At 36.8% G+C, this 27,203-nt stretch overlaps 1 protein-coding gene across 2 annotated transcripts; it reads right to left on the bottom strand.

Annotated features, from left to right (window-relative positions):
• Nucleotides 1–669: 669 nt before the first annotated feature.
• Nucleotides 670–27,166, bottom strand: GOPC (golgi associated PDZ and coiled-coil motif containing). Of its 2 annotated transcripts, XM_061990574.1 has the most exons (9): nucleotides 26,862–27,166; nucleotides 13,791–13,955; nucleotides 11,433–11,456; nucleotides 7,651–7,826; nucleotides 7,198–7,363; nucleotides 5,860–5,955; nucleotides 4,977–5,141; nucleotides 4,168–4,348; nucleotides 670–3,693 (listed from the first exon to the last, which is right to left on the bottom strand). In XM_061990574.1, the coding sequence occupies exons 1-9, from the start codon at nucleotides 27,144–27,146 to the stop codon at nucleotides 3,575–3,577; spliced, it is 1,377 nt and encodes a 458-aa protein (XP_061846558.1). In that variant the 5' UTR covers nucleotides 27,147–27,166; the 3' UTR covers nucleotides 670–3,574. The 2 variants fall into 2 exon arrangements, with proteins under 2 accessions (XP_061846558.1, XP_061846559.1); XM_061990575.1 differs by lacking the exon at nucleotides 11,433–11,456.
• Nucleotides 27,167–27,203: the final 37 nt, after the last annotated feature.

Below are 27,203 nucleotides of genomic sequence, written 5' to 3' on the forward strand. Positions count from 1 at the left end.
ATGACTCTCGTATTTTTCAAAATGTAATTTGCTACTAACCAATGGACTGGTGTCAAACTTCATGTTACGTAGTTTTGGTTTTCCTCACATTAGCTTTTGGCTGGGTGTGGACTACACGCTTAACAGAAAGAGATCATACACAGGGTTAGGTGTCCATGTTTTACACACAAAAAACAGAAGGAAGGCAAATGCCAGTGTGAATTAGGTGCAGAAATCACTGCAATGCACAAGAGTGTATTTATTTACAGGCTAATAAAACAATATTATTATATTCTGCTTAAGCTGATGTATACATTTGGTGCAAAATGTTCTGTCGGCTACAGAAGTAAGAGTAATCCAAGATGTCGTCACATCTGGACAGATACTACAAATATCTGAATTTTGTTTGATACAACTGTGGATTAACATACACTGAGATAACTACAAACCCTCTTCTCTGATATGAGCGCACTTCTACAAAGGAAATACTACATACAGCGTTTGATCAGAGTTAAATTTATTGCCATTAAGCACTTTCGTTAACTTACATGCTTTTCATTAACATTGGTCCCAGATGCCAACACACACTGTCCACCTTTAGCTTAAAATACAATTGTCTCACTGAAGATTTTTTTAATAGGCAAGAAATTATCTACTAAGAAAAAAAAATGTAAAAAAACCATCACAAAATTATCTTTAGAATATTATTTTATTCTTTTTAAGTAAAAATATATATACACAGACAAGTAAACCATTTTACATTTTAAAAAATAAAAATGAAGTCCAAATACTGACTTGCCTCGGAAATTCTTCCAAGTCTAATTCATTCAACCTCTGGGAATCAGCAGGACTGAGTCTTCCAGTTACCGACAAAGGGGAGAAAACACGTTTGTCTACTGAATCTGGAAATCTCAACTTGCAAAACTCTTGCCAGTTTAAATATTAATCTCTAAGCATCTCAGCATGACTATAATAAGCTACTATGTTAAGTCAGCCGGTAGGAAGTACAGCATACCTGGAGGCAGACTGTTGTGTCCAAGTAAAATCCTCCCATTCAGGGCCTTCTAAACAAAGACTATGGAAACTGTGGGGAAGGAAACCTGGGGATAATTTACTGCTACCCGACTTGTCTGCTCCTAGTAATTCTCCTCTGCAATTGTTCCTTCTGTTGATGTCATATATACATAGGTTAAAAATAGACAAGGTTAGAGAGAGAAAGGGGTCTAGCAACTTCCAGAAGATGAAAAGAGTGCAGGATCATGAGAAACTGATGAACAAGGAACATTAGGAAAATAACTCTAGAAACATTCTTCCAATTCAGGCTAAACTTGATGAAAAGCATTAAGTCAAAAATAAGGTGTGCCAAGAAGCAAAGAAGAAAGAATAAATTAAAAAAATTCACCTTTCCCTCAAATAAGGGAACCGGCACTGGCAAATTTAATGCCTTCTTTTAAAAGTTACTAGACTAGTTGGACCAGCCTCATTTCTTACAACTGCAGCAAGATTTCATACAGCGGTCATTTTGAAAGACAAGATCACAACTTGGCTTTGAACTGTCCCTTCTGACAGAAAGGACACCGAGTGTTCTAAGCCACAGACAGTTTCAGAGTGCATTCTGCTTGAGTAACTGCAGGAAAAACACAAGCCTGGATGCAAAGCTACGGCAGTGGATTCATCTGCTAACACGCAGTCAATGTGTCCTCAAGTTTCTGAAGCTCCAGAAAAAGAAACATGCCTGGGGACCTGTTTCTTCTTCTTCACACAGCTTTATTTTTAAATACTAGTTTCTGCTTGGTGAAAACTGTACAGTTTTAACTATTTAAAAAAAAAAAAAACCCTTCAACAGGATGCTGTATAACAGAGACTACTATAAAAAAAATGAACCATATAATGTTATTCCACTGAGCGAGTGGAACTCATGCGCATACACACGCAAAACAATCCTGTGAGTTAAGTAGCGAAGTGAAGGGATTTATAAATAGCAAAATCTTTGAATAAAGTATATACATTTTCAGGCTTTTTCTATAAACATATATATATATGTATATATATATAGTGCTCCTAGGAGAGACAAGCAACTGTGTTCTACATCACAATTTAGAACATAAGATTAGTTGGTGTTACTCTACAGGCCTTTGAGGGTTTTTTTCCTTACATATGTAACATCCTACAGAGTAACACTTGCAAAGTTGTCTTTTCACATTGGTTCCTCTCTCAATGTACAAAATCCTATCTTTTCACATTACAGTTCTCCAGCCTGCGGAGCAGTGAACAGGAAAGCCAGCACCACATGCTGAAATAATAAATGCTATTACAATGCAGAGCTTGCACGGGGAGAGTGCTGCAGTTCCCCAAAAGATATACAAATGGGATATGAGAAACTGGACAAAAACCCATCCCTCAGCGTTCCCATTTGGAGCCATAGCACGGGCCTCTAGATGTACACCGATTAAAAGCTATTTTAAGATACACCGCTCTTTACAAAAGGAGTAACATTTTCTTTCAACAGTAAGACAATTATAGGTTAATACAACTGCCATAACAGATAGGGCCAGACACCGTATGATTCTGAGTACCTCCTGTAAAGTACTGTGCACTCAACTTTCACTTCTTTGAAGATTATTTTAATATGAAATGAGTATGTTCAGTACCCATCAAAAGCACCCAGCTTTTCACAAGGTCAAGCTAATGATGATCAACTTGAACCACTCTGCATTAGCAGTAACCATATCCATTCAAGAACAAAAGATAAACTGATGATGCTCATAAAGTACCAAAGGGCCTACATAATTGTATTTTTTTTAATTAATTTTTAAAAAAACCTAATTTTGCTTTTAAAACCTGGTAATACTCTGATTAAATATTTTTAGAGCAACTTCCAAACTGAGCAATTGATAGTGCACTCCTTAAATCAACAATGCCAAAAATCTCACTCATAAAACGACCATGGGGTGAAGGACCACAAATAGCAAGTACTCCACTGTCCCATTTGGGTTTTGATGGTCTTTGCTCAAATAAAAGCTCTGTTTTTTTGCTATTCGGAGGAGAAGGGGAAAAAAAAAAAAACCAACAGCTTTCTTTTAAAAGTTACAGTTCAAAAAACCTAAGTACAAAATGCACAGATACAATGGTATGATTCCCCCCCATCATCCTCCTACAGTGAAGGCTCATTTCACACCAAACCAAACATCAGTTGTCCCTTAAAAACATCACAGGGTCAAAATGAAGTTGTGGCTACATCTTATTCTACTTCCTTGGTGACATCAATGGGATTTAAAAGTTGGATATATTGAGGTTATCCTTTTTAGAAATCCCATGCTTTGGTGCTTATTATTAAAAGAGAATTCATTTCACGTGCCATGTGTTAGGTAACTACTGTGTGTCACACAAAGACAGTTTTCCACATTTAGAATTGCTCACAATGAAGCCCTGAGGTAACCGCCTTTTTTCCAGGCAACGGTAATACAGTTCCCTTTGACATTGAATCATCCTTTTAAAACCTACACTAGTATATGCAACTTGAAGCAGTCAATATTGATTATCAATTGTTCCCAAGGACGAGATCTGTCCAGATGATTTTTTTGTTTGTTTGGTTTTAAGATAAAGACTCTGCAGAACGAGCTAATTTGGGAGCAGTGTCTTCTAAGGGAGCTTCAACTGAATTCCCAAGGTCTCCATTTTCATGTCCATCAATAGTTGGCTTCTTGTCAAACACTGCAAATTAAAAAGAAATTTTATTTAAGCAAGAGAAGTAATCTTGGGAAGGACAGACCAGTGAGCTTTACTTCAGAAACTGGAAAGCATTCTGAAATGACTACTAAAATAAGACCTATTATGTTTTTAGCTGGATATAATACAATAGGAAAACGGGAATCACTATTTGAAGAAGCCAACATGAAGTGTTAACTGCTCCTAGACCAGTCAGGAAAACATAAGAATAAACATGAATTTCAACCTTTGGGAAAAGGCAATCACAAAAATCCCCTCACAAATTAATCCTGTTAATTCAGCGGCACCTAAGTAAACCAGGCCAGTAAGTTAGGGACCAACCTTAAGAGCTGAGAGCCCACTAGTAGGTTAATTGAATTAACAGTACAATAATTTTATAATGAATATAAAACCAATGTTTTCCAGGCATTGGTTTGCATATTGAGACTTCAGATTGAGTGTAAACACATTGTAAACTACCTTGTGAGGGTTTGACCTCCACATTTGCATCTTTCCTGTTAGAACTTGAATTTGCACCTTCTTCCAATTCATCAAGATATAAACGATAACGGTGTCCACTCTCATCCTCATATTCCACATTTTCATCATCCGAATCAACTTCTGGAGCAACGTACACTACTTCAAATTCAATCTCACCTCTCTAAAATGCAATCAAAATCACAAATGTTACAGTAGCATGGATTACGAAGATGAGCTAGGTTACTAGAACAAATACATTTTTACTGTTGTAAACAACTGAGCTGACATTAGTCAGTTTCTGTTGACCAGAAAAAGTATAGCTCTATACCTAAGATTCACCAATCTCAACTGCATTTCTTGGTTACGTACCAACACATTTCAAACTGTGACTTCCAATAAGGAAGTTTTCTGACAAATGAGACTGCCTGAAAATGGGAAGCAAGGCAGGAAGAAGATTCGAGACCACAAAGTACATGAGAAACACTATTTGGCTAGAGTTGTTCAGTCCTAAAAGAATGAAACATATGTCACTAAATTTTTTCTGTGGGACAAGGTAAATAACATTTCCATCAGCCTCATTGAAGAACCATTAGCCAATACACAAGTTTAACTGAACCAATAATGACCCAGTATTTTTCTCCTTATATTTCAAGACACAAAAGGATTAAGTGTAAGGTTATATAGCTTCAGGAATTGTTGTAGCTTAGCATAACACTGTGCTTAACAGAAAACATTAAAAGTCAAGGTAATTCAATAAGCAGAACACAAGAAACACCAAATGTGCTGAAAGGCAGCAGCTCCAAACTGACCTGTTGGGAAAGAATAGTTACAGCTTCTTTATGTTTGGCATCTCTTAGATTAACTCCATTTACTGCCAGAATAGCATCACCAACATGCAGTCCTCCACATCGATCAGCAGGTTGTCCAGGATGGATTTCAGAGATCAGTATTGGAACACCATGCTCCTTTCCACCCTATAAAAAAGTAGAATATAATTAACTAAGATGTCCATTAGCGTAACATCAACATTCTGGTAATTGCTCTTAAAGTGATTATTTCAACTTTTATAATGGAAAATTAGAATGTATGCTTCAGAGAACAAGAATGCTTCAGAAGCACGCATGAGATACTTCCCTTAATTCTTTTCCCCACAAAAAAAAAGGCACAGATTTCAAATACATGAAGTCAAAGGCACTATATTGACTTGCAAGAAACAACATCCATACTTAGAATTAAAGTAGAATAGTCAGAATTTTCAAAATGTGTTGTAAAAAGCTAATACAGCTTTTGTTAGGTGTGAGATGCCAATACCAACACTTAAAAAACAAAAAAGTTACAATCACAACTGCTAAGCTTTGGTAGTTACGTCTCAGATTGTTTCTCTTCCTCTACAGATTTACCATACCTGAAATTCAATTATATCTATTAAAGTGTCCAGATCCTAAATGTAAATTGAAATCATAAGCTTTCTGTAAAGTAGCAGTTATCTGTTTCCTAATCTATCAAGAAGTTTTTAAGTCTAAAATAAGAACTTAATTGTTAAAGTTCTACAACCATAGCTATGGATTTATGCATGGGTTTTTTTAAATATTACCTAACAATACATTCACTAACCTACATATTTTGCAGAAGTATAAACACAAACTTAAATTGCTTCTACTGTGTTATGAAAAAAAAAATGCAAGTACTTACTGTGATTGAAATTCCCAGTCCTTCATGGTCCTCTTTAACTAGCAAAACTTTTCTGATTGGACCAACACCTTGACTCTTCTTTAAGGCATCAGGATCCTAGTTTGATTTTTAAAAAAAACAAATACAGCATGAACATAAATGTGTGAACCAAAAAGTGATGCAATTCTGTGTTTTGTTTTTTTAATTATATACAGGCAGTATGTCAGCAACAGAATTTCAGACTAGCTCCAGCCAAGACAAACTTAAGAGTGCCTCTTTTCAGACAGGGTATGAAATCAGAAAAGATTCTTCACTATGCACTCCTGATGAGAATAATTATTTCAATTATTTCAGTGCTAAGTGATGCACAACACAGGACTTAATTTCAAAAGAGGGAAATCAGTCACATATTAAAAATATAAAGGAACTACAAGAAGGAATGCTGACAACTGCTCAAATTATAGAAGATGTAATACAGTCCTAAGGAAGAGGTTACTTGCTCAAGTTTAACTATAATAAAAACACACCATACCAAAAGCTATTCTACTCAAAATTAAAAGAGAGATTAAATAAACCAAGGTATTTCTTTTGTTTTTGTTAACCCAGTGCTGCCACCATGCATACCCTACCCTTAAAATCACACATACACATATTTGTCCACCAATGTTTTACATGCAACTAGTAACATAAACACTAACATCCATCTGACCAACTAAAGTACTTAGATCAAAGTAAAGAACCTTCCAAAAAATGTTTGGGTTTATGCACTGAACACTGGGGTGATTAATGGGTCATGTGCCAAACCAGGTGAGTTCTACCAAGGTGAAATGACTTTTGAAGGTTTCTCTTTTTCAAAGGACCTTTGGAGGTACTTTAAAAGTACCAAAAGTACCTTTTGGGGCGGTAGGGGGGAGTCAGAAATAAATACACAGTCTGTAAAATAATTTATCTGGCCTTTGAAAAAAAATTTTTAATTCGTTTCAGTTAGACCTAATCCTAAAAATGCCATTGTTTGGTTTTTGTAAATAAGGTAGCTTTACATTTTGAAACCTATGTTAACAAAATTATGCTGTTAAATATTCATATTTTTAAACACAGGTAGCAGAGACTCAGTTTTCAAAAGGACTGAGTGTTCTTAAGTCAGTCAAATTAATGATATCATCTTTCAGGGTCATTTAAGGGGACATGCTATTCAGTATGGAACTGTCCTTCAACATACAAAATAAACATATATTTAGAAGCAACATTTGAAAGAACACAATATTGAAGTGAAAACAATCACAAAAATGAAGAATAACTCGTATCTATTTTCCACAAATGCTGGGAATTATGGAGGAATGGCCCATCTTTTCAACTTACATGTCCTGGTGGTGCTTGCATTGGTCGTTTTAGATCATTCCGCCCTCGACAAGCCCTAATAACAGTTTTGTGACGGTGAAGGTGTATCTCTGCTTCAAGCTGATTCCAGAGCTTGTCATGAGCAGGTCCTTTCATATCTCGGCCCAGTAACTGAATCTGTTGGACCCTACATAGTGAAAAAGAGAGTAAAATAATATATCATATTACAATCGAAAAATCAATGCACTGTGCAACTCACACACTTCACCTGGCTACAGTACAGTCACACAGAAACTAGTACAAGAGTACAAGTGCAAGAACTGAGGGGATTTTTTATTCTTCCTTTTGTTCAATTAACTGCAAATGTGAGACTTTTCCTAATTAGTCTTGACACTGGATCTGCCTCTGGGGATCTAAACAAAGAAAACAACAAAAAGCATCTCATGCCAAGGGATATGGATTGACTTCACATACCTTCCAGCTAGTTCCTTATCTAAATACTTGGCTGCCAGTCTTGCTCCATAAACCTCAGCCTGAAGCACAGCTATATGTCTACGAAGTGCTTCGTTTTCTTTCCTCAGCAACTTCACCTCAGCTTCCAGTTGAGCCTCTTTCACTTTTTCTTTCTTGTTAGCTTCAAGTTCTCTCTCCTTTATAGACAATAAAAAGGAAAAATAAAATTTGTTGAAAAGCTTTTATCAAAGAATAATGAAAGAGCACTAATTGTTTCTGCACACTCAATCTGAAACGACTCTCCTGCCTACAAGACGCGCATGTAGGAGAAAAAAAAATCAAAGCAGGCACTTCTGGCACTGCAGCTAGTGGTTTGCATACTCCCCTCTGGGGAGAGAAGGCCTTGCATTCAACTTTGTGCTCCTAACATGGTTTTTATGCAGCTTACAACTCCTTAGCACAAAATGTATGTACTGGTTCCAAGTATGTGGATGAAAATTAGCAACAGTGCTTCTCCCTGACACAAAGGTGGCAAAATTTAAGTAGCCTGAATGTCATCCTTACTTTTTCCAGTGTTCAAATGGGTGATTAATACAGAGAGAGAGATACAACTATTTTTAAAATAAAAAAGTAACTACACAAGCATTACATATTTCAATCTGACAATATTCTTTAACTATTTTTATGATTTTTAATATGATATCAAGGAAATGTTCTGTAAGTTCTTAAGTCCTTAAAATGACAATAAGTCTCATGCAAACAACTAAGAATTGTCCAGCCAAGGACATTTGCAAATCAGTCTAAAAACCACAAAAATAAGTCAGATATTCTACATGTGAAGTGTCCACCCTGACAAACATAAAAAAGAAATTAGTGTGAAATAGCTTTGTTAAAAAAAATCCAAAACAATGACATCCCCCCACACTGAAACCACACTTTAAGCAAGGCATCATCCTTCTTTTTGTCAGTTTTTTTTCCCCCACATGAAAAAGGAAATATGTAAATAACAATTAATTCCACCGTGCTCCATTCCAGAGGTACAGAAAATGCACAGTCATCACTTTTTTTAATACTCAAAGCACTGGAGTGAAAAGAATTAGTATGCTCAGATTGCCATTCTAGAAAATCTACTTCAAGAAAGGCATGTTTGATTACTCGTATATTTTGTATTTTGTTTCATATCTCTTTTACAAAATGGGGGGGAAAACCCACACCACAAAATGGGAAAACAGTAGAGACACAGGATCTATTACTGTTTCCTTTTAAAAATGGCTGTTAGTCAAAATAGCAATGAAAATGAAATTCACCATAATGTATTTTTTAAGACATTCAGAGTGCCTAAAAACCTGTTCTTTGTACTTCTATCAATTATATTGCTAAAAAAATAAAACCAGAAAGTGCTACTCAAGAAGCCACAAAACAAACAAAATTTTACAGAACTGGCAAGACAAATCTGCTACGAAATTGTGAAAATGCTCATCCACTATTTCAAGCCTCGATATAAAACCATGAATATGGTTGGTATTAACACATTTGAGAAATTACACAAGGCCATCCTTTCCAAAGAAAAGTATCTACACATGCAAGCACGTATAGCTATTTGTCAGAAAGTCTACTCTGAATTTCATGGACTTCATAGACTCTACTAATCTCCCATCTGTTAAATACTTGTATCAGGTTAGATGAATAGAGTACATTACACATACATACACAGTGTCCAAGAACTGCCCAGCAGGAGGAGCAGTGCAAAGATTGCTTGAAATTGCTGGAATTACATTTGCTGTAATTTCCATATTGACATAGTTTCAGTTCAGGCTTGACTCCATATGCATGTCAGAAAACATGTCACACAAAGCCACTTCTGGCCTCTGGCCTTTGCGATGGGGGTTGTCTTGTGAAATCCCTTTCCAGCACATCTCCTCCTTAATTGCAGAATCACTCTGAAGCCAAGAATTTTTACTAATCTATATTTTAAGAAAATGAATTTCCAAAATGATGCCAATTATCTCTATTATTAGGATGGTCTTGGGTTATTTTAATTCACATCTACTGCCAGTAGCCAAAGGGCACTTGGAAGAATTCTAGAGAGCCAAAACGCTACGTTGCATCTGTCACACAATTTAGCTGTAGGAAGGGTCATAGTTGAGACCTAACACTCATTTTACAGTAGCTGGAGAATCTGTTCTTGTAACACTTATATTATCTACATAGTTATTGTCAGCATTGCATCAATGTGCGCTGAATAGTACAGGTCCCCTGTTTGCAAACATACTCACTTTTAGAACATCTTTTATTTGACAAATATAAAAAGACAAAGAATAGAAATTCAGAGAGACATATAAAGGTACACTATTCATACCCTCCAATTTCTTCTTTATTGGACATTTTAATGCTTTATTTACTGAATAAATAAAGTAAGCAACTAAAAAATCATAATCTCATTGCCAAGAATTTGTTACAATGTACCAGTCCTATTTCCCACTCAGGAAAAGCTTTTGAGATGCACAAGGTCCCTGATTATCCAAAATACAATTTGGGCAAAGAATTCCAACTTCCCCAGGAAAGTGAACTGCTGAAGTGATCTTTCATTACTCTAGCAAATTTAATAGAGAATGTTTTACGGTATTTATACAAAATAGACTGCTTAAAAACTCTCATCAAGATTGCAATTTTCCATTTATTTTCCCTGAATTTCGTTTGTCATTTAAATTAGATAGTCACCTGTTATATTTCTCAGTTGAATCACTTTTAATCATGCATTTTAGGTGTTATACCTAAAACATTCAGAACAATATAATCTCATAGAATTGTTTTCTTCCTATTTTCTCCCTTACTATGACTGCTGTTTTGTGACTGAGATGGAAAATTACAACCAGAGGCTCTTCTTCTCTGGATTCTCTCCATTTGATCACCACAGGAATTAAAGAAATCAAATGGTTTGCAATATAGCATCTCTGAATATGTACTGGAGGAATCTTGTTTTGAAGAACTGTCAAGAGGTGTGCAAAAAGTCTCAAAAATGTTTAAAGTGTTGAAGTTACAAAACAGGTTCACGCTTTCTAGTGTTTGTAGAATAGCAAAGGTTCTGCAAAATAGAATACAAATCTGTTTTCTGTTGGTAAAATTAAAAAAAACAAACTAAACAAAAAATTCAACTGCAATTTTGAAGATGAAAGCTTACAGTTACCAGCTATTCTGTGGCTGATAACAAGGTATATAACAATTAAAGTGGAAAAACTGTTTAAAAACTTTTTAGGTCTGTCACCATGAAAGGCTGAAAGGTAAAAGTTCATTTAGCTTCACTTTTTCTTATCTATGTGTTACTGTGTTTATGCACCTGAGGCTGTTACAGAAGCTAGTAAATCATCTTTAATCATGCCCATAAAAACAACTGAGAAAAGAGAAAAGGAAGTTGACACAATTTTTAAAAAACACAACACATGGAATACTTCACATTACATTGACAGATGTGTACAGGTTTTATGCTTTAAAAATCCAGTAACACCTTAACATTTTTGATACTGTGAGAACAATCTTTCAAACAGTCAAGTTGCCAGATATCACCCCAAATTAGATGCAACAATAATAAATAAAACACGTAGAGACTTAGGAAAGAGGGCAGCAAAACTAGAAGATAAAAATTAAAATGCAAAGAAAATTCTTTATGCAGCACCTTGCCTAGTGAGAGGAAGAGGGAACATGCCAGATCTGTTTTGCCAGTTTCTGAGGTGAACATATATATGAGACATTGCAAAAAGCAAAAGCACTGCTTTAAAATTTAAAAAGGCAATCAGGATACTTACCATTTCATCCACAGAAACGACAGACTTAAGACAGAAGAAGAGAGTTCCATAATTAGAGAAATAGGCAATAAGAACTTCAAGAAAATGCAACAAGACAAATTACTTACTAAAAAAAAAAAAAAAATTACCAGCAGATTTCTTTACTTCATTAGAGGGCACATTGCTATAACCACACTCAGCAGCAGTTTAGGTATTTTGCAGAAAAGTTACTAAAAAATCTTATCTAAAATGTTAACCTTATTGTAGTACTGAAAGCAAAACTTTTTCCTAAAACGCCAAGAATTTTTATGAAGAATAGTAAGATAATGCAAAATGCATGAAAGCAGTTTTGAAAGTATGATAGGAAATACGTTCTGTAATATAACATTTATTATACGGATAATAGCTTTTTTTCCTTTCAGAAAGGATAACTAAGTATGTATTAACAAGATACACATAAAGGACAGGAAGAATTGGCAAAAAAGGTTTTATCAACTGCAAAACTCAAGAAAGAACCCTCAACTAGGCAACTTCATACTGTGGTAAATAAGGAGTTGTGCTTAGACTAAGCACACGAACCACTCTTAAAAAGAGATTTGGCCTAAACTATATGATGTATGTTATCAACTGCTTCGCAACCTGAAACATTTAAAAATGGCCTAGTTCACCACTACATATGATTTTAAAGTTTATAGAGTATACATTTATGCTAATAGCCTACATATGAAAGAAGAGTGGTTGTCATTAACAAAGCAAGCAGGAAGTTAACTAGTACAGAACTTTATTTCCCCATGGTATAGTCTGTTGACACAGTCCTTTGCCCTCAGAGGCTTTCTGACTGACAGACGGTCGGCATGATACTTTTTATTTACTTCCAATTTTATTGTCATTTAAACAGCCTCAGTTTTGCTTGTTCAAGATTCCCAGACCTTTATAGCTTTTTGTATCTAAGAGTTTAAACCTGAGCTTCTATCCATTAAAACTATGAAATCCCTAAAGGCAAAGTAAAGCAAACCCCAAAGATTAGGCTTGATGTTTACAAAAAAGGAGGAACTAAATGGAATTAAGGAAAGAATATCAGTCTAGGCTGTTAATAAAACTCAGTTTCAACACAGATAAAATCTGAAACAATTTATCGTCACCTTTCAGGAAAAAGGCTACTGTCAATAGCATGGAGATTTAATATGCCTTTAGAAATCCTTTATAACAAGGTAGGAGAAATAAAAGTTAAAAGTATTACTCTCTATGTCATTCGGAAGTTAAGTCTCAATAATAAAATGTAGGGACCAAAATCAGTCACAGCAATGTGTTTGCTTAAAAAATTCGGTACATGTCTAACACTTACAAAATGCTGGTGATATTTAACTAATGCTCATTTACAGAGACATAAAAATTATTAACAACTCTAAAGAAACTTCGTAATTTAACACTGAATAAACTATGTGCAGACAATCCATAAAATGTTACTCTGATACTGAATATGCAAGTATGCAAGCCTAGAAATACAGCTTTAATTCAATTAGATTTTGGATCTCAAACAGGAAGAATTTGGGTTACTTATAGTCTATTACTGTGCTTTTTTAGACATTCATTAACAGGACAAAACAGTAGATCACACTAATGTTCCACCTAGGTTGAGACTAGGTATTTGCAACCAACCTGTGAAGCAATTTCAAAAACAGACAGATAGCCAGACTTTGATGCACGTCAACACTTAGAAATCATCATCTATACAACGTTACTTTACTTTTTCTAATTGGCAAATTATTAGAGCCCAAATCTGTGCGGTGGCTAATAACAAAGTAGATTATGTTCTGGTTATCAGTCAATGCCAACTAATTACACTGAATAATTGCTACCTTTTGGTGGGCTTTTTAAAGGTCTAAGTTTCTAAAAAAAAAGATAATAAAAAAGTTATCAATGGTATATTGAGTTATTTTATGACACTCTGCTGCATGTAGCCATGGACAGCACGGCAGATGTATCTGTAGCGTTCTTAAAGAGAAACAATGACAATAGAGGGAAGACTGTGATGTCATCTACCCTCTTTCTGTATGGCAAAACCACCCTAGTCTCATTACTGTAACTACAATTAAAGCAATAGACTTACCTCACTTGATGCTTTTTTTTAAGATACGTGAAGATTTGATTATGTTTGTACATTGCAAGCTATTATCGTTTGCAACTTCCATCTCCAAAAAGCTTTATAAGCCACCAAAATATTTTCTTATTTTACTTTAAGAAACCACTAAACATGGTCTATGTAATAATAACTTTATTTCTTATTCATTATTCTGACGCTATTGATGTTCTTTTTAATGGTTGCTAACAACCAACCATAAATATAACGTAATCCTCCATTCAAGCCACCATACTCACCAGTTTTGCTTTAATAGTCCCAGAATCAACACCCTGACCAGTTTTGGCATGTAGCTGAAGTTGAACAGCATGAAGTTGCAAAAGCTGATCATGCACTTCCTTTTCCAATACTGCTTTCTCTGCCTGTGTTTCTGTCAGTTCAGATTTCAAATCAACTAATTGTGCCTGTGAAGACATAATACATCATAGTAATTAGTCCAATGATTAAATGGGGTCATCAGAACTGTGATACATAGATACATCATTTGCTAGTATATACATGCTGTACACAGTATAAAACAAGAAAGAACACATTCTGTAAAAAGTTTCTTTGTAGCTCAACTTAAGCACAGGATCATTTGCAGGCTTTTCTCCCCAACTGCCACAACATTAATTCATCCACAGACCTAGCATCAAATCACCACACTGCCAGAAGTAACAATAGCTGAGCTTTTCCTCACATAGATAACAGCAAGTGATGGTGATGTCCTCTTCAAAACAAGGCAATGGCAGTAAAGCTACGTAGGATTTTCAACCATAACAATATAGAGACTTGAAAATTATTAAATCTTATGAAAATAAATGCAAAACAGTCTATTGTCAACAGCTTAACTCAAATGGTAAACCAGGTGGCAAACCAGAGACCAAGAATTAACGACCCTAAAATGCACATGTAGAAAACAAAAACAATGGGTTTGAAACATTTTAAACACAGTTTACATTTAGTATTTATACCTGGAATAAAAGAACAAGTTCTAACTTGTTTGCTGAGTTACTTGTTACCTTGTTACTTGCTATCCTTAAAGATAAGTTACATTTATTTATGTAAGTTTTAAAGCTACTATTATCATGCCCTCAGGGGATTTTTAGGTACATTGCCAGAGTATATTTTTGCTTCCAAAAATAAGGAACTAAAGAGCTGTAGTGGTTTTGTGTAGCCAGGTTTTGGTAGCAGGGGGCTGCAGGGGTGGCTTTTTTAAACAAACAGCTGCTGGAAGCTTCCCATGTATCCAACAAGGCCAGTGCCAGCCAGCTCTAAGATGGACCCATAGCTGACCCAGGCCTGGCCAATTCGTGACTGAGGTAAAACCTCTGTGAATAACGTATTTGAGAAGGGGAAGAAGGTGTTGCGCAGTTGCTAAACTGCAGCAGCAGCAGAAGAGATTGCGAATGTAAGAATATCTCTGCAGACACCAAAGTGAGTGGAGAAGGATGGGGAGGAAGTTCGCAGGCACTGGAATAGAGATTTTCCTGTGACCTGTGGTGCAGCCCATGGTGAGGCAGCCGTGTCCCTGCAGTCCATGGAGGCCACTGGGGAGCAGAGATCTACTGGCAGCTTGTGGAGGACCCCACACCGGAGCACATGGATGCCTGAAGGAGGCTGTGACTCTATGGGAAGCCCACACTGCAGCAAGTTCTGGCACTACCTGGGAACCCATGGAAAGAGAAGCACTTGCTAGACCAGGTTTACTGTCAAGACTTTTGACCCCATAGGAGACCCACTCGGGAGCAGTCTGTTTCTGAAAGATTATTTTCCCGATAGATAACCCACACTGAGGCAGTTCGTGAAGACCTGCAACCCCATGGGAGGGACCCATGCTGGAGAAGTTCACGGAGGACTGTCTCCCATGGGAGAGATCCCACACTGTAGCAGTGGGAAGTGTGAAGAGGCCTCCACCTGGGAAGCAACAGCAACAAAGTCCATCTGTAATGAACTGGCCGTAACCCCCATTTCCTGTCTCCCCACACCACTGGCAGGGAGGAGGAAGAGTCCTGGAAAGGAGGAAGGAGGGATGTGTTTTAAAATTCAGGCTTTATTTCTCATTTCCCTAATCTGTTTTGATTGTTCATTAATAAATCAAACCATTTCTCCCCAAGTTGAGTCTGTTTTGCCTGTGACACTAATTACTGAGTGATCTCCCTGTCCTTATTTCGTCTCACGAACCTCTTGTTCCTCCTCCTGTCCAGTTTACGAAGAGGAACAACAAAACAACTTAATGAGCACCAGCCAGCGCTAAACCACCACAAGAGCAAAATAAAAAGATTACTAATTCTTTAAAAAAACCCCACCCTCTCATATTAAATTAGGCTATTTTAGCTATTTCAACAACATTATACTAATGTTCAAATTCACAACAAATATCAAGCTGCAAGCCAACTTCCATCCCATTCATCTACATAAATTCCTGCTTTAAAATGTCTGTATCAGTTCTGGGAAGAAAAAGCAAAAATTTATTACCCTGTACAAATTAAAAAGCAGCAAGAATTATGGTGACCAGTTTTGTGACACGAATGATGCTCCAAAGGGATCACAAAGAGGCTATCAAACTCATAATAAAATAATAAAAAAAAAACAGTACTTTTCATATGACCTAGGATTTAAAATCACATCCTACTGCTTTAATAAAGAGAACAAAATGAGAAATGGTATGAGCGCACATCATGGAAGTAAACTGTTTACACATTATGAAGAGTCATAAATCTATCCCCAGCAACAGATACAACAGTCATGCGAAAAATCAAACAACAAACTTGTTTCAAAGCTTTTGATCTACTTCTATGAAGGCTGACAAATCTTTACATTATTTCACAGAAGTTCTGCTTTTCTCAGCTTGGTCAGGTTACTTAATTCTCCTTTATACTCTTACTAGCGTTATTTTTTAATGTTCTTTCCTTTTGTTATAAAGCAATCATATAGAAAGATCAATGGAAATTCAACACCTCTAGATTCCATTTTGGAAGCTTCTTGGTAAAAAACAGAGAGGGAGCAGAGAGATCAGAATAAAAGACAAGCACAAACAAGAGGTACTGGCAAGGTCATTCCTTGCAAAAACATGACTTATTGCATGAGGCAGGGGTTCTACAGAAAGAGACCATCAGATCACACAGTCACGTTTCAATTTGCGTAAGCACAGCAAGGATAAATTAATGTTACACAGCAACTATATCAATCCCTTAACTGGTAACTTTCTGGATGTACTCTCCAACAACTCTATGCTCTATGAAGGGGAGATGTCATGTATTTGGTAGGTCACAGGAGACCACTGAATTTCATGGTTAGGAGAGCTTAAGAAGAGCCATCAAACAACAAATAGAGAACAGAAACTTTTATTGGGGAACAATACGGCGCAGAGGTTGAAGATAAGGTAGTACATTTACTTTCATAACATCCTTTAACAGCAACTTGCCGATTCAGCCAAAAGATGAACTCTTCTGTATTTAGGGCAGTACACAACTGTGCAGATTAGTAATTATCACCTTAGCAAGTATCACATTGGAAGGTAACATTTCAGCTTCTCTCCACTAACTTGTTTGTGAACCTATGCCCCAAGTAACAAACTAATCAGTTAGTAGCAGGACTGAACTGTGGCTCACAGAATTATGATTTAGTAACAACATCTAGCCCTACATCAAACAGACAGGACATGAGAAAGACAGAATTTGCACAGATCTGCTTTCTTTTTGTTCTGACATGTGTTGGCAAGGCCTTTTGAGATATGCTTCTTTGTCTCTGGCTCACTGAAGTCTTGGACACTTTTCTCAGACAGAGATTGTAACTGGAATTCAGTGCCACTAGCAATAGGAAATGCCACATCTCAGCTTTACAGTGGAAGCCAAAGCTTACTGAAATCCACCAGAAAATAAATGACCAAGTTTCTTCTTTACCAGAGGAAGTCAAGCCTCTTGTTTCATTGATCCACTTTTCCTACCTCTCTTGTTTGGGGACAATGACCAACTTTTCTTGAAGTGTTCTGAGCAATGTTTCAGTTCAATACTGGCTGCTAACCGACAACTAGAGAGAAGTTAGATAAATGAGACACAATGGAAAAGACTAGAAAGGAAAGAACAGCACTATTACAGGATCGCTTATTTTTCTGAAGTACCTAATTCAAGCATGTTCTCCAAATTATTAATAAACACATTACTGTAATTGAGGTAGTAAATACAAAGAAATTAACAACACACACTGTCAACTACACAAGACATACTTCTTGGTTTCTTACTCTTCTCCTCACTGTTCTGAAAAAAAGAATCAAAGTAAGTAAACTTTTAATAGCAACCTGATCTGTCTGCTGTGACACAAGGAAAGGTGATCCCACAAGTCTGTCTTTTTCTTCCACAAAGTACAAATAAACTCATGCTATTTGAGGAGGAGCTACTGTTTCAGATTATCACTCACTTGCTCTGTAATCAAGCTACCTCTAATTCTAAATAGAAGTCTATAATTTGATTAAACGGCAGATCTCAGTCAAGTTAAAAAATAAAATTCAGTATTTATCTTCCAAACAATCTAACATAAAGATGATACCAGAATAATAGTATTGAACAGCTAACTATTTACCCAATTCTTGGCCATATTTTGCCATTTACCAGGTATTTTTTCTGTCACAGAGATCTTACACCTATGAAAATTAAAACAAAATTTCAATTGAAATAACTCAAGAAATTATAGCTTTTTTTCTATAAAATATAAAAGAAGATTAATTATGGATTAAATAATCGACAAATACTTATTCTGCAGAGCATTCAAACATATTAATGCAAAAAAAAAATTCTATACAAAACAGTCAGAAATAATGTCCTTCCACTTTTCATCAGCAGTTCTTATTCCTTGTTCAAGCAGTTGTGAGTTATCAAAAAGCTGTATTTGATAGAAGTGATCTCAGGCTAACTAAGTATGTCATGCTAACACTATCATTGATTTCAGTTAAATGCTAGGACTGACTGCACTGAAAGTCATAGAGTTCTTTAAGTCTTAAGTTAGGAAGGAGAGGGCTTTGAGCCTCAGAAACAAAATAAACATCACTGAGATCTCTTCTGAGTATTTTGTATCGTAGCTTTACATTTTTTTGATATGTTGGTCTGAACTGTCAGAAAAAAACTACCAACTCATCCACCTGCACATTTTTCAGAAAAAAAATCACTGGTAGAATAAACAGATAAAAATAATTTCTTTCAATAAGATCTTCTAGTCCTATTCAAAGATCCTATGCTAACTTTATACATACCAAAGAATAAAAACTTGGACCTTGCCCTGAACAGCTTACAATGTAAATAGATGAAGGTAATGACAAATAAATGTAACAAGAAAATGTACAAATACATAGGTATTTGTGTATAGAACCACGCAACAGGAAGTACACAGATGGCATGCTGAAACCACAACTTAGGATTTCTCATAACCATCGCTGCTTGACTGAGGCATCAGAAGATGCCAATACTGCGACCTCTGAGATCTAAAGCATCAGAGGATGCATACATAGACTGAGAACTTCAGAAAGTGGGATGATAATGGCACACCACATTGACAGGAAACAATCTACCTTTCGCTACTGAAGGGAAACCAGTTGCAGGGGGGCGAGGGGCAAACAGAGAGAGAGTGTCATCAGATAAAATAACGACAATGTTTTTTGCTTTGCTTTTTGAAAAGCTGTTCCATTTTCTGAGCTATCATTCCAATAGTTTCTACAGAATAGAAGAGAGTTTTATTTGAGCTAATAGATATGAAAAAAAAAAAAATCTAAGACTTTTCCATTGCCCAGACATAAGGACTCAAAACAGAGATGAGCTGTATTGGAAAGTGAGGTTGTAGGCCTGGATAATCTTAAGTCAAGGCAGTGGCATCACTCACCATACCAAATAAAAATAAGAAGAAGATCTAAACATCAAAGTTATGCTTTCTGAGCCTTATAATGATGCACTTTTCAGTATATCAGTTTCTATCTAAAAATCACTAAGCACAATGGACACTGATTTTTTTTTCAGCAATGGAAAGTTACATACATACAAAAATGTCCATTGTATCACCAGCCTCCAGTGACTAATTTGGTCATAAACCAAGCACTCATCAAGTGTCATTAAAGTAGCAAATACTCTTTCAATATTTTTTTTCTTTTTCCTTTCATTTCAGGCCTTTAAGGTACACTTAATTCAAGCTCATACTATGTCTTCTAAATTCAAGCTCATAACAAGTCTTTTAAACTCATTATAGTTTGAAAACTGATTTCTTAAAATAAAAGATTTTTTTTCCACTATATCATCTTTAGATGCCAGCAGCTATGACTATAAGGAACATAGAAAACAAGCAGACAATAGCAACAAAAAACCCACAAAAATGGATAACATTTCATCATTTTTATCTTATTTTCCTGAACAAAGCAGGCTAGTATCATCATTTTAGATGTGTGTATGTCTCCCTGTTTCACCTTCCCTCTCTGTTGATTTGAATTGAACCCATTTTCCTGACTCAAACAAATTCATTAGAGGGGTAAAAGTGGGTAAAAGTGTGTGTGATTAAAATACTTACAGTAGACAAATACTGTGCAAAGCAGCTGCCCACTAGGACAGAGTGACAGATTAGTGCCCTCATGGAGGGAAAATGGGAAGAGTCAGACCATAGCTAGTTTGTTTAATCTGCTCAGAGACAAGAGCAAGCAGAATGGTGGCTTGGCACCACACGTGCAATTCTGAGGTAGTGACTATGCTGCTGCCTCTTGTCCAGTCAACTAATCAAAGTCACCAGCAGATGAAATGGCAAAGGATGGCACAGCATGGAGATTCACAGATGTTGGGAAGGAACCAGGGGTGCCTGAATCAGAAGGTCTTGGGGGCTCCAGAAAGCACTCAATGTTTGCGTGCAGAGAAATCACTTGCCACAAATAAGTAAGAAGTGAGATTTCAAAAGCTCCATTCATTCTGTTACTAACAGAACACGCCCAGTACATATATATTTAATAACTAATTGTACAAGAGAGTCACAATGAATCTTGCTACAGGATCAAACCAAAATTAACAGATAAATAAAGTGTATTTGCTGCTGAAGTTTTTACACCTTCAGCAGCGTGGCTTCATGCAGTTTGTGTTAGACTCCAGACAGTATACTGATAGATGTGTCTATGTACTTAAGCATTCATTCCTCATTGGGAGTATTAACCTTTTGAATTAAAGGCTGAAGGATCATGAAACATAACAGAGCACATTTCAATGCAGGATTACTCTGTGGCTTCTGCCCCAGTATATGCATTAAAAAAAGCAATATAAAAATATGGCATTAGCATATTTACTTAACCTTGTATTTTGGGGGCATTTCTTTAAAGACAGAAATGTCGCTTAAAGGCAAAAGTAGGTTATAAAAACCCTTTGAATTATGCTTTACAAACAGAGAAATCATTATTCCTAAGTGTTCCCATAACATTACGCAACTGTGGGATAAAAAAATTTTCAGGATGTGACAGCTGTAGCTCCTAGAGCCCGAGGCCTAAACATACTCACAGACACCAGATACGCAAGTAGTGCTGGTTCAACAACAGAAGAGCCTATCATGCACAACTATGAACCATGCAGCCCACATACCAACAAGTTTTCACGGGGACCCCTAACTCTGGCATTAGATCCCAGACGTGAAGTATCCAAAACATGTTCTAAGTATCATGTTTCTCAAACTGCTGGAATAAAGGATTATCTCCATTGTCTCACCAGGGTAACTTCACTACTTCACCTACAGCTCTCAGACAGACAGGAACACTCTACTCTTCCTCAGACCAATTATCTGATTCTTCCTGCTATTAAACAGCATTTGCTGCAATTTTTCACACAATCCTGGACTGGTTTGAACAAGAAATCATGAAACTCCATTAATCTTGCTGTGATCCTTACAAAACTAAACAACATAACAGCACTGTACAAAATGTGAATTTCTAAATAAATGTTACACTTGGGAATTATAACTTTTGTTGATTAAAAAACCTTGATTTCAACACAAGCAAAGAGTGCTCACCACTTGTCAATGAGGAGAAAGATTAGTCTGTTTCAAGAAACTACTCCAAATGCAATCAAAATTTTGTTATTACTGTGACCCCAAAAAGGACCTCAAATGTGGCTTAAGTTTCTAGTTAAAGCCTTAACAAAATGGTATTTATCATATGGCTAATAAGAACATGAATGACAAAATTTTTGACTACTGACTCCCTTAATAAACACTACAGTAGTGTAGCTATGTAGGTAGCCTTGGTAAAAATGCAGTGGTTTAAACTGAACACACAAATAAATTGTAAATAAATTTAGTTCACCTTTAATATGTCTCATACAGAATACAAAGTACATGAGACATCTACAAATGAATTGCTCCATTTCTCAAATTCCATTCTAGACCTAACAAAACATTCAGAAGACTGGTCAGCAAATTAACATGGAAAAAAACATTCATAGTTTATCTTCTCTATTGAACACCTCTCTGGACATGTAATTATTTCCACACTTTTCCTCCCAACAATTAAAACATAACATGATATATATAAAGCATCTTAAAAATTCGGACACATCACCCAAAATTTATATTCACTTTGCTTTACATACTGTTTCTTGCCACTGTTTTACTTTTCATTTCACTGTTTTCACTCTGTTTGCATAAATTATTCATTTGTACACTTTGCTGCCACTGTGAAATTTCTGTCTGCCTCACAAAGACGTTTTTTCAGGTGTCCATGCTTTCAGACACAAATCCGCTTTTAGAAGCCATACTGGTCACTTTATTATTGCCATTATTTTGAAAGTCATACTAGCTATAAAACATAATTCAGTAAATAAAACCAAGAATTATAAACTGAAACAGTGGTACTCTACCACTCTTTCACAGCTCCCAACACAAGACAGAGGAAAGGAAAACGCTTTACTATGTGCTGACTGAAACCAAAGCAAGCTAGTTAAACTTGTACAAACTTCCAGGGCTTCAGATATAGGAAAAGATGAACTAAATATGGATGACCCCTTTAAAATGGGCATAATTATTGTAAGAGAAGTAATATGTATCCAACTAATAACAATATATGTCTTCCAGTTTATAAGCCAATAGGAAAATTTATGCGCATCTGTACTTCCACTTCCCAAATGTGTGAAAACTGTCTACATTTTAGGATATAAAGTTAGCTGGATCAAATCTCATTCAATTGATTTTACAAAAGATCACATTCTATCTAGTACCAACAGGTTTTTATTCCATAAGAGAAAAGGTATTCAGAGTTACAAGTGCAATTAATAAAAATAACATCTCAGTAAATGCCAATAATTTTTATAACACATGAAAAAATTGAAACAATTTGCTTTCCTTATGGAGTTACTGCAACTAAGCTCCCAGCTCAATAGATATGACTGTCATGGCGCAAAGAAATATCTTGATCTTCAACAGATGCATTTGTCATTACAAGGCAAAAGAGGGAGAGGAAAAAAAATCCAAACAGACCCTCATAAGAATGCACGTGATCCTACCTTGGTTTAAAAAGTACTGCTAAACAACAAAGCGGGACTATAACTCTGCAGTGTGCTCCATGAGACAGACTTGCACACTAGGTGAAAAATGCACATAAAACCACCTACATTTTAGTTTTCTGGTTTTCAGCATTTGGAGGTTTTTAGAGGGATGTTCACGTTACCTACATTATACTACATATGCCTTAGCTGATATAGTAACAAGTTACTTACAAAAGCATTCAGCTTATAGGAACACATTCCTCTAAATCTGCTGACTCCAAGTTCAGCATTGACATAAAAGTACATAGGAAGTTAACTTCTTACATATACAGTCAAATGTTTTCCTTAACTTTAGCATGTATGCTGGCTTAACACAACTGCCAAGACATGGGGTGTGCTCTACCAGACATTCCTTTCTAGCTTGTTCATTTAAAATTACAGAATCAGATTGGCAGTCAAAAGTGCCAGAGTCACAGTGAAGTTCAGTTTTCACTGGCACATTGACCTACTTCTTTTACTTCTACAAAATTGCACTACACAGAAGTTTTATTTTTTGAAATAGACATTTAGAAACATCATAGTTGGCATCATGGAACTTCTTTATCTCAGATGATAGCCAAACAGGATAAACAAATCCCAAGGACTTCCTCTTAACTAAAAATCTACTGAAATCTCACAGACTGCCACACTGCATCTGATGACCTATAGTGCTTTCTAAGAGACAGAGCACCACAAAAAATCTCCTTTAAAATGGCTGTCGTCTCCTTTTGCTCTAACAGCTTGAGGCCCTTACTGTCCCATCAAGATACATTGCTTCATTTGCTCATATTGAAGTGCAGTTGATCTCAGAAAAGACAGTGGCTTCTATGACCTAACAATTTTTTTCCTCTTTGATAAGCTACTTAATTTTTCCTACTGTGGCCAGTAGGAAAAATATCAAAACAAATCCCCCTCCCCTTTGTTTAACTAGTTTAATTTAGGACTGCAAATGTTATTAGCAAAGTAGTATGTTTATAACCTTTCACCATCCTAAAGCACAAGTAAATTTATCTGCATACGTCCACTGTACATCTGTGTACCTTCAGGCTGCTTCTGCAAAACAACTTAAACCTGAATTAGCAACATATAATTCTGTTTTTGGAATTTCCTAGAATATTTCTTTCACTACTTCCATCCACCAAATCAAGCCGTGCCTCTTAAAAGCAATTTTATCAATCAGAAAATGCACATTAAGCTGATAAAAGTTGAAGTATCAAAGTGTGAACCACAGTTCTTTCCTCTTGTTTGTAACATTATAATAAGACACAACATTCCTGATGAAGGAAAAGGAACCCAGAAACAAACAAAAAAAAATGACAGTATTCGGGTTTTATTATTAGCCTGATTTTCCTTTAGGAAATAATGTCATTTTATTCCCTTATAGCAGGAAAATGCAGCTGTGGGACTAAAGTCTTAGCTGACACATTCAAAATATTATTTTAATCCAACTAAAGGCATATTTCTGAAGATGGATGTTAACTTAGTGGCTTGAAGAAGTGTTTATACCTAAATAAACTATGATTTAAGACATTTTTATGAATGTGATGAAAGCTCTGTATTAAAATATCCGACACTATAAAGTTACAACCGTGAGCACTTAAGAAGTGACTGCAATTTTAAGTTGTATGAAATACAGCAACTTGCATTATTAAAAACCACAAACAACTATATCCACTGATAACATCCCAAACTCCACTATTAATGTCAGTGAATGCTTTAAAAATATGTAACTGTATCCTTCATTTCAGACACTGAGGCTTTTGACTAGACATGTGTGAATGTAAAAAGGTAAGACACTCGTAATCAACAGAGCAGTTCCCAACTTTGGAGATTTTAAATGCAGTTTTCATTTCAAGTTTAGGACTCTAATATCATGAGGTTCTGAAATTCACAACCCCCAAGATCATAGTATAACCTTCTAACAGTCTATTTGAAAGATAAAAACTGCTTTATAGGTATGAGGCCTAACAATAGTATCAGTAATAAAAATATTTCACAAAATAAAAAAAAAAAAACCACTTTTCTTCGCTTTTAAAGCACTCACTCTGGCTTCTCAGTACCATTTTTATCAAACAATTACACCATGCACTTAGACATACACAATAATTATGGTATTACAACTGCTGCATTCCTTTGCTCTTCAACCTGAGATTGAGGTACAGATCTTCAGCTGTTTAGGTGCCCCCTATGATTTTTAATTAGATACCAAGATACCTTTCAGGATTGAAGTTTCATTGTATCCTTTCAAATTATTTAAGCTTGAAATAACTTTTAAAATAAATACTTGCCAAGCAGGAGTCATTCTCTTAAACTGAAAACTCATCTGTTTTACAAGTCTGCACCTGACACCCGCCATCCCTGTGTAATATATAAACTCATAAACCTTAGTTTTCTATGCCTATACTATTAAGTCTACTGTATAGGTTGATAGTACATATACATACCAAATACATGAATATGACAGCGTAGCACCATAAACACAGAGCATACCATAAATGTCACAATAGTATTTATTCTGGTGAAATAAAAGACTGCAATGAAAAAAGTTTCTATAACAAAGTTTTTGCTCTGCTCTGGAATATCCTGTTAAACCTTACGGATTATTTTGCATAACAATATCTTCATACCAGGAAGAAACCTGATTAAAACCTAAGTCAATTTACTTACTTTACTTCCTACTGCAAGGTAGAGCTTCAGAAGAGCAGGCTGCTCTTTGAAGAGTCTTAAATTCCTTTATTATAACAAGTATAAAACAAAGCACTGAATTCTGTGGTTTACTTGTCTATTGAAGCTCTCACAAAGCATGGTCTACAAGAGACACTGAAGAAATTGTGAGGGTTTTAGCCCACGAAAGACATATCAACAGTCTTCTAATGTGCAACAGAAAGACAAGAGGGTAGTTTGGATCCACAACTGCTAAAGACAAGACAAATGACATCACCTACTAAACGAAAGATGACTCAGGTTGGACTGTAGTTATAGTGATGGTAAAGGTCCCCAGATTATCCTTTCTGACTGCTCCAGTCTTTGCAGTAGTCACAGGAACTGGAGCCCTGCCTATTGACCAGCATCAGCACCAGCCAGTTTGGCTCCAGATGATGCTTCTCTCTTCCCGCCCTGACTGAAATTCTAGATGAGGCATGAAGAAATCTTTCCAACAGTAAGGATAGTTATTACTCTCCTCACAGAATGCACAAGCTCCACTATTAATTTTCTGACACTAAGTTTGGCATGCAACTATTTGATATGGCTCAGAATATGAAGAGACAAGAAGACCTGTCAAAGCCCATCCCCAATCCATTTTTCTGTTTATTAAAAATCACAGAACGGTAGGGGTTGGAAGGGTGCATTTCCTGGTAACCAGTAAAATCCTCATTTTGACTACTGACTGAAAGCTTTAAGCATTTTTACTGTGTGTCTTTGTCTCGTTTTTAAAAGGCTTTCTAAATTCACTAGGGACTTAATGCAAATAGAAGACCAGTCGACAGCATCTGTTGCTCAAGACTGCTACTTTCAACATCAAAGCGAACTTTATTTTGGCACGCACCACTTCATGCCCACGCTGTAATAACCAAACGCAGAGGATCGGCACGGCCGGGCCCGAATCCCATGGGGCTGGAGGCAGCCTCCCAAAGAGCGGGGCTGGGTGAAGCTCGCCAGCTGCTGCCAGCGCGGCGCCCGGGGGCCCCGGCGGCCCCCCCAGACACCGCCTCGCGGGGCGCGGCAGGGGACGCGCCGCCGGACCGACACCGCCCCGGCGGCAGCTGCCCACAGCCCCCACTCCCGGGGGCCTCGCACCCTCCTCACCTCCAGCTTGTGGTTGATCTGGGACACGGTCTGCGCCTTGTGGCAGAGCTGGGCGAAGCAAGAGCTGAGGCTGGTCATCTTCTGCCTCCCCTCGTACGTGATGTCGGCCTGGTCCGGGTCGATCTCGCCCAGCAGCAGGTCCACGTCCACGAAGGCCTTGTCGAACTCCTTCTCCAGCACCTCCAGCCAGCGGAACATGGATACCCCGCCGCCCGCCGCCGAAGCCGCACCCCCGCCGCAAGCCGCGGCGCCCGGCCCGCAGGAGCTGCCGCCCGCCGCTGACATGCTGCCGCCGCTGCCGCCCCTTCCCCTCGCACGCCCCGGCCCCCTGGGCAGGGCAAG

The sequence above is a fragment of the Colius striatus genome, chromosome 2, assembly GCF_028858725.1.
Source record: "Colius striatus isolate bColStr4 chromosome 2, bColStr4.1.hap1, whole genome shotgun sequence".
Classification (NCBI taxonomy): Eukaryota; Metazoa; Chordata; class Aves; order Coliiformes; family Coliidae; genus Colius; species Colius striatus.

What these genes read in the sequence shown, in the direction of transcription:
- GOPC (XM_061990574.1), bottom strand. Translation starts at nt 27,146, where the DNA reads ATGTCAGCGGCGGGCGGCAGCTCCTGCGGGCCGGGCGCCGCGGCTTGC. An exon ending in GACTGGGAATTTCAATCACA is followed by an intron (nt 5,142 to 5,859) that starts GTAAGTACTTGC and finishes ACTTTTTTATAG; the next exon opens with GGTGGAAAGGAGCATGGTGT. An exon ending in TAACTATTCTTTCCCAACAG is followed by an intron (nt 4,349 to 4,976) that starts GTCAGTTTGGAG and finishes ATTGCATTTTAG; the next exon opens with AGAGGTGAGATTGAATTTGA.